This window comes from Bufo gargarizans, unplaced genomic scaffold (genome assembly GCF_014858855.1).
Source record: "Bufo gargarizans isolate SCDJY-AF-19 unplaced genomic scaffold, ASM1485885v1 fragScaff_scaffold_591_pilon, whole genome shotgun sequence".
Lineage (NCBI taxonomy): Eukaryota > Metazoa > Chordata > Amphibia > Anura > Bufonidae > Bufo > Bufo gargarizans.
Genome location: NW_025334146.1, coordinates 155,849 through 169,169, shown reverse-complemented (window position 1 = coordinate 169,169; position 13,321 = coordinate 155,849). Strand labels below are relative to the sequence as shown.

Genomic DNA, 13,321 nt, shown 5'->3' with positions numbered 1-13,321 from the left:
GATGTCACATGACCCCTGTGTAACGTGGTGGAGGCCAGACGTGTGAATGGTCAGCACAGAAGATGTCACATGACCCCCGTGTAACGTGGTGGAGGCCAGACGTGTGAATGGTCAGCACAGAAGATGTCACATGACCCCCGTGTAACGTGTTGGAGGCCAGACGTGTGAATGGTCAGCACAGAAGATGTCACATGACCCCTGTGTGATGTGGCGGTGACAGCAGAGACTTCATAGTCACAGGTTTTGAGATTTATTTCACTCTATTATAATGTTATTACAGAATTATCCACGGTCACCCCCGACACCCTACACCCCGCCATGCTGAGGGGTCGCTGTCTTCTGCCTGGGACCAGAGTCTGGAAGCAGATGAGAAAACAGTCAGTTAGTCTCATGTGAGAGTCACTTACCTCTGCTCCATATACAGTGTATTATAATACAGAGATAATGAATGAGGGGCGGGGCCTATCTCCAGCACATGGGGACCCTCCAGGAAGCACTGATGACATCACTGCTCTGTCCTTTAGGCCTCATGCACACAACCGTTTCTTTTTGAAGGTCCGCAAAAACGGGGTCCGTTTTGGTGTCCGCCTGGCCGTGCGGAGCCAAACGGATCCGTCCTGAATTACAATGCAAGTCAATGGGGACGGATCCGTTTGACGTTGACACAATATTGTCCAATTGCAAACGGATCCGTCCCCCATTGACTTTCAATGTAAAGTCAGGAGTCCCTTTTATACCATCGGATCGGCGTTTTCTCCAATCCGATGGTATATTTTAACTTGAAGCGTCCCCATCACCATGGGAACGCCTCTATGTTAGAATATACCATCGGATTTGAGTTAGATCGTGAAACTCAGATCCGACAGTATATTCTAACACGGAGGCGTTCCCATGGTGATGGGGACGCTTCAAGTTAGAATATACTGAGAACTGTGTACATGACTGCCCCCTGCTGCCTGGCAGGTGCTTCCAGGCAGCAGGGGGCAGACCCCCCCTGTATTTAACACATTGGTGGCCAGTGGGCCCCCCTCCCTCCCCTGTAGTTAACACATTGGTGGCCAGTGCGGCCTGTCCCCCCTCCCTCCCCTGTAGTTAACACATTGGTGGCCAGTGCGGCCGGCCCCCCCTCCCTCCCCTGTAGTTAACACATTGGTGGCCAGTGCGGCCTGCCCCCCCTCCCTCCCCTGTAGTACTGTAGATTCATTGGTGGCCAGTGGGCCCCCCCTCCCTCCCCCTCCTAATTAAAATCTCCCCCCTATCATTGGTGGCAGCGTAGTTCCGATCGGAGTCCCAGATTAATCGCAGGGGCTCCAATCGGTAACCATGGCAACCAGGACGCTACTGCAGTCCCGGTTGCCATGGTTACTTAGCAATTTGTAGAAGCATTATACTTACCTGCGAGCTGCGATGTCTGTGTCTGGCCGTGAGCTCCTCCTACTGGTAAGTGACAGATCATTAAGCAATGCGCCGCACAGACCTGTCACCAGTAGGAGGAGCTCCCGGCCGGACACAGACATCGCAGCTCGCAGGTAAGTATGATGCTTCTACAAATTGCTAAGTAACCATGGCAACCGGGACTGCAGTAGCGTCCTGGTTGCCATGGTTACCGATCGGGGGCTATGATACGCACAATTAACCCCTCAGGTGCAGCACCTGAGGGGTTAATTGGACGGATCACAGCCCCCTGTAAGAGATCGGGTGCTGCCAGGCAGCAGGGGGCAGTCTTGTACACAGTTCGTTGTATATTCTAACCTGAAGCGACCCCATCACCATGGGAACGCCTCTGTGTTAGAATATACTGTCGGATCTGAGTTTTCACGAAGTGAAAACTCAGCTCTGAAAAAGCTTTTATGCAGACGGATCTTCGGATCCGTCTGTATGAAAGTAACCTACCGATCACGGACGCGGATGCCACTCTTGTGTGCATCCGTGTTCTTTCACGGACCCATTGACTTGAATGGGTCCGTGAACCGTTGTCCGTTAAAAAAATAGGACAGGTCATATTTTTTTGACGGACAGGAAACACGGATCACGGTCTCGGCTGCAAAACGGTGCATTTTCCGATTTTTCCACGGACCCATTGAAAGTCAATGGGTCAGCGAAAAAAAACTGAAAACGGCACAACGGCCAGGGATGCATGAGGACTTGGGCACACCGCCATTTATTTTTACATGAGGAGTGACACATCTGAAGCAGGAGATAAGTGAGGTGTCCTCAGCTCTCACCCTCTGTAGATACAGGCCTCTCCTCTTCAGTTTCCACCTCATCCACATCAAATATCTCTTCTTCTTCATCCCCCTGAGCAGCTACAAAACACGTAACAGAAACATGTGACAAACGAGTTCTCACCGGAGGGTAAATCATCAGATATTTGTGATATTACACGGGGATGTCTGTATTACATTTAAACCTACAAAAGAAAAACCTCTCTGTCTAGTCTAAACAGAACACATCACTTGATATCATCCAATCTATAAGCAAAAAAATTCAAGTGGAAGGGGTATATATATAAAAATATCACTTTATTCTCAAATAATAATTACGGAAAAAGACAGGATGGAAAACAGTATTCAGAGAGCCATAGGGACGTACACAAAAATGGAATCATGTACAATCATGCAATTAAGCATGGATAATCTACAGGTGCAGATAATATTGGCACATGGATGATCGGAATCCTGTGTACTAGCACATGGGAAGCAGCACCCAAGTGAGTATGCAGCCCACCATAAGACTGCATCCCATATTACAATAACAAGGGGACTACCGATCATACATGAACCTCACATCAGCAAGGAAAACATAATAATATATACACTTGCAAGGATTCAGTATGGGTAATATAATAAATAGGATCACTATGTATCACTATAAAACCCCCCCACAACTAGTATTGTGGATCTAGTGTGGATGCCAACTGGAACCAAAACGTGAGTACGCCCAGTGATATACTACTAAGCGAAAACTGTACCTGAGGACATGGTGACCATGATTGTGAGCCCCTAGAGCGCAAACCTCGACGCGCGTTTCGCCTGAGCGGCTTCGTCAGGAGGTGTCAAGAAACAAATTAGCAGGGTATATATAGTCTATGTGACTGTCCAATTAGGGTACCTGGATTGTGTGCACCTGCGGTCCAATGTAGTGGGCGCGGAAACATCATGATGCGCGGCGCCATCTTTCAGCGCATCACCGTCCACCCGCCGCGCATGCGCGGCGCGTGTGGACGTCACGGAGCGCGTTCAGATGACGTCGCACGGCGCATGTATGGACCGCGACCCGTTGGAACGCAGGTGAACCGCAAATAGGCGGGAGGCGGATCCTTTAACTACAGAATAGCTATGGTCGATAGGTAGCCTATACGACTATGTTAATCTAAAGGAAGGTAATAGCACGTGATCCAGCTTACATCCACACCAGATCCACAAACCACCATGGTATGACAGTGAAATGACAATTACAAAACATCTAAGAAGACATTGCGTCGTAATAAGTAAAACGCAATGATAATGGCATAAGCCCATAAGTCATTGTAGTCATACATAGGACAAGCTTAATATATAACATTTATAAATAAGTGAAAAAAGCACCACACTAAGACAGTGTAGTATAAAATAACATTGATCTTGTGGCAGCACCCACATCATGTACAAGGCATCAATTATATATAACCACACGTTAGAAATAGTGAAGGTAAAAAATAATACATGAATAAAAAATTAATTAATCATCTGTGTTATTCATATAATAATATCATGGTAAAATTATCACCAAGTGAATGATCGAAGACAAAGGGGAGAATTACACCCCTATGGCCCGAATTGCGATATCATCTGCACCCTATACGGGTGCTAGTATATATATAAAATCGTGACCTATGTGAGTCACCAACATATGTGGGGGTGGGATATCGCGGATGACCATGTAGGCAACAAAGAAATGCCCAAAGGGTCACACGGGATATCCCCACCCCACTCGAAATAACCTCAAAAGGTCGTGTATATGAGAAACTAACAAGTGCAATAGGGTATGATGCCGGTTTTAAAATATCTGACAGTGGCCTGTTCCAGTGTTGGGTGACGTGAAGCCTGAATCTCTGTTATGGGACCTCTCTCCTCTGTCTGGGTGCCGGGGCCTAAATATATGACAATGGACTGTACCAGTTTTGGCTGACGTGAAGCCTCATTCTCTGCTATGACATGCAGACTGATTCTCTGCTGACATGAAGCCAGATTCTCTGTTACGGGACCTCCCTCCTCTGCCTGGGTGCTGGGCCTAAATATATGCCAATGGACTGTTACAGTTTTGGCTGACGTGAAGCCTGATTCTCTGCTATGACATGAAGACTGTGTCAGGGATCGAACCGGGAGACTCCAGCATCCTAGGCTGTAGCCATCATACCCTATTGCACTTGTTAGTTTCTCATATACACGACCTTTTGAGGTTATTTCGAGTGGGGTGGGGATATCCCGTGTGACCCTTTGGGCATTTCTTTGTTGCCTACATGGTCATCCGCGATATCCCACCCCCACATATGTTGGTGACTCACATAGGTCACGATTTTATATATATACTAGCACCCGTATAGGGTGCAGATGATATCGCAATTCGGGCCATAGGGGTGTAATTCTCCCCTTTGTCTTCGATCATTCACTTGGTGATAATTTTACCATGATATTATTATATGAATAACACAGATGATTAATTAATTTTTTATTCATGTATTATTTTTTACCTTCACTATTTCTAACGTGTGGTTATATATAATTGATGCCTTGTACATGATGTGGGTGCTGCCACAAGATCAATGTTATTTTATACTACACTGTCTTAGTGTGGTGTTTTTTTCACTTATTTATAAATGTTATATATTAAGCTTGTCCTATGTATGACTACAATGACTTATGGGCTCATGCCATTATCATTGCGTTTTACTTATTATGACGCAATGTCTTCTTAGATGTTTTGTAATTGTCATTTCACTGTCACACCATGGTGGTTTGTGGATCTGGTGTGGATGTAAGCTGGATCACGTGCTATTACCTTCCTTTAGATTAACATAGTCGTATAGGTTACCTATCGACCATAGCTATTCTGTAGTTAAAGGATCCGCCTCCCGCCTATTTGCGGTTCACCTGCGTTCCAACGGGTCGCGGTCCATACATGCGCCGTGCGACGTCATCTGAACGCGCTCCGTGACGTCCACACGCGCCGCGCATGCGCGGCGGGTGGACGGTGATGCGCTGAAAGATGGCGCCGCGCATCATGATGTTTCCACGCCCACTACATTGGACCGCAGGTGCACACAATCCAGGTACCCTAATTGGACAGTCACATAGACTATATATACCCTGCTAATTTGTTTCTTGACACCTCCTGACGAAGCCGCTCAGGCGAAACGCGCGTCGAGGTTTGCGCTCTAGGGGCTCACAATCATGGTCACCATGTCCTCAGGTACAGTTTTCGCTTAGTAGTATATCACTGGGCGTACTCACGTTTTGGTTCCAGTTGGCATCCACACTAGATCCACAATACTAGTTGTGGGGGGGTTTTATAGTGATACATAGTGATCCTATTTATTATATTACCCATACTGAATCCTTGCAAGTGTATATATTATTATGTTTTCCTTGCTGATGTGAGGTTCATGTATGATCGGTAGTCCCCTTGTTATTGTAATATGGGATGCAGTCTTATGGTGGGCTGCATACTCACTTGGGTGCTGCTTCCCATATGCTAGTACATAGGATTCCGATCATCCATGTGCCAATATTATCTGCACCTGTAGATTATCCATGCTTAATTGCATGATTGTACATGATTCCATTTTTGTGTACGTCCCTATGGCTCTCTGAATACTGTTTTCCATCCTGTCTTTTTCCGTAATTATTATTTGAGAATAAAGTGATATTTTTATATATATATACCCCTTCCACTTGGATTTTTTTGCTTATGTCTGTATTACATGTCTGATATTACACAGGGATGTCTGTATTAGATGTGTGATATTACATGGGGATGTGTGTATTACATGTCTGATATTACACGGGGATGTCTGTATTACATGTGTGATATTACACAGGTATGTCTGTATTACATGTCTGATATTACACGGAGATGTCTGTATTACATGTCTGATATTATATGGGGATGTGTGTATTACATGTGCTATATTACACAGGGATGTCTGTATTACACGGGGATGTCTGTATTACATGTGTGATATTACACAGGGATGTCTGTATTACATGTCTGATATTACACGGGGATGTCTGTATTACATGTGTGATATTACACAGGGATGTCTGTATTAGATGTGTGATATTACACGGGAATGTCTGTATTACATGTGTGATATTACACGGGGATGTCTGTATTACATGTCTGATATTACACGGGGATGTCTGTATTACATATGTGATATTACATGGGGATGTGTGTATTACATGTCTGATATTACACAGGGATGCCTGTATTAGATGTCTGATATTACACAGGGATGCCTGTATTAGATGTGTGATATTACACGGGGATGTCTGTATTACATGTGTGATATTACACGGGGATGTCTGTATTACATGTGTGATATTACACGGGGATGTCTGTATTACATGTGTGATATTACACGGGGATGTCTGTATTACATATGTGATATTACATGGGGATGTCTGTATTACATGTCTGATATTACACAGGGATGTCTGTATTACATGTCTGATATTACACAGGGATGTCTGTATTACATGTCTGATATTACACGGGGATGTCTGTAATGCATATCTGATATTACACGGGGATGTCTGTATTACATGTCTGATATTACACGGGGATGTCTGTATTAGATGTGTCATATTACACGGGGATGTCTGTATTACATGTGTGATATTACACTGGGATGTCTGTATTACATTTCTGATATTACACGGGGATGTCTGTATTACATATGTGATATTACACGGGGATGTCTGTATTACATGTGTGATATTACACGGGGATGTCTGTATTACATGTCTGATATTACACAGGGATGTCTGTATTAGATGTGTCATATTACACGGGGATGTCTGTATTACATGTGTGATATTACACTGGGATGTCTGTATTACATGTCTGATATTACACGGGGATGTCTGTATTACATATGTGATATTACACGGGGATGTCTGTATTACATGTGTGATATTACACTGGGATGTCTGTATTACATGTGTGATATTACACGGGGATGTCTGTATTACATATGTGATATTACACGGGGATGTCTGTATTACATATGTGATATTACATGGGGATGTGTGTATTACATGTCTGATATTACACGGGGATGTCTGTATTACATGTGTGATATTACACTGGGATGTCTGTATTACATGTCTGATATTACACGGGGATGTCTGTATTACATATGTGATATTACACGGGGATGTCTGTATTACATGTGTGATATTACACTGGGATGTCTGTATTACATGTGTGATATTACACTGGGATGTCTGTATTACATGTGTGATATTACACGGGGATGTCTGTATTACATATGTGATATTACATGGGGATGTGTGTATTACATGTCTGATATTACACGGGGATGTCTGTATTACATGTGTGATATTACACAGGGATGTCTGTATTACATGGGGATGTCTGTATTACATATGTGATATTACCCGGGGATGTCTGTATTACATGTCTGATATTACACGGGGATGTCTGTATTACATGTCTGATATTATATGGGGATGTGTGTATTACATGTGCGATATTACACAGGGATGTCTGTATTACACGGGGATGTCTGTATTACATGTGTGATATTACACAGGGATGTGTGTATTACATATGTGATATTACACGGGGATGTGTGTATTACATATGTGATATTACACTGGGATGTCTGTATTACATGTGTGATATTACACAAGGATGTGTGTATTACATGTGTGATATTACACGGGGATGTCTGTATTACACGGGGATGTCTGTATTACATGTGTGATATTACACAGGGATGTGTGTATTACATATGTGATATTACACAGGGATGTCTGTATTACACGGGGATGTCTGTATTACATGTGTGATATTACACAGGGATGTGTGTATTACATATGTGATATTACACAGGGATGTGTGTATTACATATGCGATATTACACTGGGATGTCTGTATTACATGTGTGATATTACACGAGGATGTCTGTATTACATGTGTGATATTACACGGGGAGGTGTGTATTACATGTGTGATATTACACGGGGATCTCAGGACTGGATATCAGCACAGGACCGCGGTGTATTTTGCCTCCACAGTAAATCATGTTGTCGGTGCAGACTGCCCTCACCGGGGTGGAAATCGATGGTCCTAAGCATCTCGGACACAAGATCCACATTAACACAGAAGTGATCCATGTTCTCATAGCCGGGGTCTGGACGGTCTATCGTGGAAACCTTGGACATATCTGTGATCCTGTGGAAACAATATGGATGAATACACTCAAAACATGGGGGAGAGGATGAAACATGGCGGAGATGGGAGAAGACAGACCACACAATGGAGCTTGGCTCACTCTACAAGATGCAATGGAACAGGATGAAACGTGTGAGATATGTGAAGAGACCCTCCCTCATAAAATGGTAATGTGAACAGGTGCCAGAATAGCAATATACAGGTCCTGTAATATGACACTAGAGTGGACCATCTACTTCAGGGGAGAGTTTCTGGGGGACACTTATTGTAGAGCACACCAGGTTACTAGGAGAAGCAAGGTACTGTAATATGACACTAGAGCGGGCCATCTAATTCAGGGGAGTGTTTCTGGGGGACACTTACTGTAGTGCACACCAGTTTACTAGGAGAAGGGAGGTCCTGTAATATGACACTAGAGTAGACCATTTACTTCAGGGGAGTGTTTCTGGGGGCACTTATTGTAGTACACACCAGTTTACTAGGAGAAGGGAGGTCCTGTAATATGACACTAGAGTGGACCATTTACTTCAGGGGAGTGTTTCTGGGGACACTTATTGTAGTACACACCAGTTTACTAGGAGAAGGGAGGTCCTGTAATATGACACTAGAGTGGACCATCTACTTCAGGGGAGAGTTTCTGGGGGACACTTATTGTAGAGCACACCAGGTTACTAGAAGAAGCAAGGTACTGTAATATGACACTAGAGCGGGGCCATCTAATTCAGGGGTGTGTTTCTGGGGGACACTTACTGTAGTGCACACCAGTTTACTAGGAGAAGGGAGGTCCTGTAATATGACACCAGAGGGGGACCATCTATCTTCAGGGGAGTGTTTCTGGGGGACACTTACTGTAGTACACACCAGTTTACTAGGAGAAGGGAGGTCCTGTAATATGACACCAGAGGGGGACCATCTATCTTGAGGGGAGTGTTTCTGGGGGACACTTACTGTAGTACACACCAGTTTACTAGGAGAAGGGAGGTCCTGTAATATGACACTAGAGTGGACCATCTACTTCAGGGGAGAGTTTCTGGGGGACACTTATTGTAGAGCACACCAGGTTACTAGAAGAAGCAAGGTACTGTAATATGACACTAGAGCGGGGCCATCTAATTCAGGGGTGTGTTTCTGGGGGACACTTACTGTAGTGCACACCAGTTTACTAGGAGAAGGGAGGTCCTGTAATATGACACCAGAGGGGGACCATCTATCTTCAGGGGAGTGTTTCTGGGGGACACTTACTGTAGTACACACCAGTTTACTAGGAGAAGCGAGGTCCTGTAATATGACACTAGAGTGGGACCATCTATCTCAAGTAGGGTCGCCATCTTTCCCAACAAAAAATACCGGCCAATTTAAGCCACACCCCAACACAGATCCAAATACTGTGTTGGGTCACATGGAAACAGTCAGTGCAGTATACTGAGCTGGCATAAAATCTGTTCAGGTTTCTTCTTTCAGCACAACCATTCAATCATTGGAAAATGTTGACAAACCAGAGAGTGTCTTCAGTTAAAGAGGAACGGGTTCCTCCGGTTCCTATAGACCATCTTGATGCAGAAGAACAGTGCATAGTAGAGCAGATGTTAAGAGAAGAATGTCATGCGTTCTCCAGAGATCAGTCTGATATTCCTTCATTACAATTAAAGACTAATCTAAAAGATACCACGCCTGTTACAAAGACATATACTGCTATGCCTAAACCACTTCATAAAGATCTGAACTGCTGTGACTCTAGAAGTCCGTTCCTGACCGTCATCCTATATCTAGAATCCAAGATATACTGAATAGCTTATCAGGACGTTCTTGGTTTTCTGTGTTTGATCAAGGAACAGCCTACCACCAAGGATTTATGGAGGGATCCAGTAGGCCTTTGACAGCCTTCATAATACCTTGGGGATTATATGAATGGATCTGTATTCCTTTTGGGCTCTGCTCAGCTCCTTGCAGAATTTCAGAGAAACATGGATGAATGCTTGGAAGGCTTGAGAGATACTATCTGTCAACCATATCTTGATGACAACCTGGTTCATAGTAAGTCTTTCACTGAACATGTAGAACATGTACAGACTGTGCTTCGGCGCTATCAACAGCATGGAATCAAGCTAACACCAACAGAAATGTGAGCTGTTCAAAAGACAAGTCTGTTTCTTAGGTAAGATTGTGTCTGGTGATGGCTACACTATGGATCCAGCTGAAATTGATCCAGTAATGGCGTTGAAAAACTAACCTCCATCAACAGTGGGAGAGCTTAGAAAAAAAGACTAGGTCTTCTGTCCTACTACCGGACATATATTCAGAATTTCTCTGGGATTGGCGCTCCACAGTATGATCTACAAGTTCACCATCAACCACAGAAAAGAAATCAAAAAGAGATAAATCTAAACAGAAGGGCAAAAGTTAACTTCCTGCACATCAGCCCATCAACGGGACTGCCCATCATCAAAAATACTGGAGAGACAGATTGATTTGTTAGTTAAGCCACCAGTGATGGGGTATCCGGATACCAACCCATTTATACTTCACTGTGATGCATCTCAAGAAGGACTTGGGGCTGTCCTAAATCAAAGGCACAATAGCAAGTTTAGAGTTATCGGTTATGAATGGTGGTTCAATACTACTGAAAACGACCACCTTAAGAAGGAACCTAGCCTCCCATCACCAAGCCCAGTGGGAGCAACGCCGTCAGAACCCACAAAGCCACACTTTTGGCGCTCAATGTTCTGTCTCTTCTCCTTCTCGTCTCTCCTCCCATTTGTCCTCCACTCCACCTTCCACCGTGCGTCGCGTTTATCTGGCACAAGGCAGGTTTCCCTAGCCCAAATGAGTGTAAAAAAAATGATGACACCGGATAATCCTCTTGCCCAACGGCTGGCCGCTGGCTTGTCAGAACTGCTAGCCCGCCAACTATTGCCATATAAATTGGTGGACTCGGAGGCCTTTGTGGCCATTGGAACACCACAATGGAAGGTCCCCGGGAGGAAATATTTTTTCCCAGAAGGGCATCCCTGAACTATATGGCCACGTTCAGCGGCAAGTTAATATATCTCTGGCACACAGTGTCAGTGCCAAGATACATCTGACCACAAACACGGGCAGGGAAGGTAAAAAATAACTTTTACTACCCACTAGGTGCTTACGGCCGTCAAGCATGTAACCCGTGTGGATTTGGTGTTACCGTGATGGATTGAATGCAGGCCTGCCTCTTCTTCTCCTCCTTCTCCCTCTCCTCCTTGGCTGACTCCTCCTTTTCCACTGCTACCGCCTCTTCCGCTGCACCCCTCAAGCTCCCCAGAACCTATTTGACATGCCAGGTGAGACATTGCCATGCTGTTCTGCGGCTGTTGTGCCTGGAAGCCAAGAGCCACACCGGTCCTGCACTCCTTTCAGCTCTGCGGTCACAGGCCGATCAGTGGCTAACCCCGCTCAATTTGACAGTTGGTAAAGTGGTGTGCGACAACGGTGCCAATCTTCTGAGCACGCTGAAACGGGGCAAAATGCCACACGTCCTGAACGTAGTCGTGCAGCGATAGATTGCCAAATACCCTGGGGTCCAGGACGTCTTGCGGCAGGCCAGGAAAATCTCTGGCCATTTTAGAAGATCTTATACGACCATGGCTCGCCTTGCTGACGTTCAGCGGCGATACCACCTGCCCATCAGACGTCGGATTTGTGACTGCCCGACGCGCTGGAACTCCACCTTTTATCTGCTTGATAGGCTGCTCCAGCAGAAACGTGCCATTAATGACTACCTGTACGAACTCTGTAAAAGGACCAGTACTGGGTGGCAACGTACTTAGACCAAAACAAACACAGAATGGCGGACATGTTACCACCATCACAGAGGGCTGTCAGAATGCAGCATTTCCAGGCCTTGCTGCATTTCTGCTTTTGCGGGCGCTGGCAGAGGAATTTCCACTCACATAGAAACAGGTGCAGGTACCAATCCTACAGCGCATGCAAGAAGAGGGCGATTTGAAGATGTGTTGGTCACTTCGGATATGAGATCATTCTTGCAGCCAACCCATTGACAGCCACCCTCCGGATCCAGCCTCAGGAAACGCCTAGACCGACAGGTGCGGACTACATCGGGTTAACGGCCGATGTTAACACTCTGAGAAGCGAGGAACCCCTTGACTACTGGGTGGGCAGGCTTCACCTCTGGCCAGAGCTTGCACAATTTGCCATGGAACTCTTGGCTTGCCCCTCGTCGAGTGTCCTGTCCAAAAGGACGTTCAGCGCAGCATGGGGGATTGTGACCGATAAGCGCACTCGCCTAGCTCACAACAGTATGGACTACCTCACATTTCTAAAAATTTATGAGGCATGGATCTCAGAGGAATTTAACACCTGTGATGACCACGTCTTATTGAATTTCAACTATTATCATTTGGGTTTTTTTCAAGAGGGGGGATTTAGGTAGCCATGTTTTTAATCCAATTTTATATTTTTTTGTTCTTCTAAACATGTATTTGACATGTATTTGTACTGGCCTACAGTAAAATTGATATCTAATGACTGTCTAATATACCTCCAGCCACATAATCACTTGTTCTTTTTATGTCCGGTGAATGCCTAATATTTGGGGCCTATACTACACTGGCCTGCAGTAAAATTTATATTGAATGGCCGTCTAATATACCTCCAGCCACATAATCACTTGATCATTTATGTACGGTGAATGCATAATTTTTGGGGCCTGTAATCTAACTGGCCAACGGTAAAATTGTTATACGGTGACCGCCTAATGTACCTCCAGCTACATTATCAATTGTGCTTTTCTGTACGGTGAATGAATAATTTTTGGGGCCTGTAGTCCACTGGCCTGCAGTAAAATTGATATCCATTGACCGTCTAA

At 44.9% G+C, this 13,321-nt stretch overlaps 1 protein-coding gene across 1 annotated transcript in view; it reads right to left on the bottom strand.

Moving 5' to 3' along the window:
* Positions 1-234: 234 nt before the first annotated feature.
* LOC122922674 (tripartite motif-containing protein 54-like) overlaps positions 235-13,321 on the bottom strand; it is a 55,761-nt gene continuing 42,674 nt past the window's right edge. The window contains exons 7-9 of the mRNA XM_044273371.1: positions 8,339-8,463; positions 2,226-2,306; positions 235-356 (exon numbers count right to left, since the gene is read on the bottom strand). Of these exons, the coding sequence (XP_044129306.1) occupies positions 307-356; positions 2,226-2,306; positions 8,339-8,463 (256 nt within the window). The 3' untranslated portion in view covers positions 235-306. The remainder of the gene's footprint in view (positions 357-2,225; positions 2,307-8,338; positions 8,464-13,321) is intronic.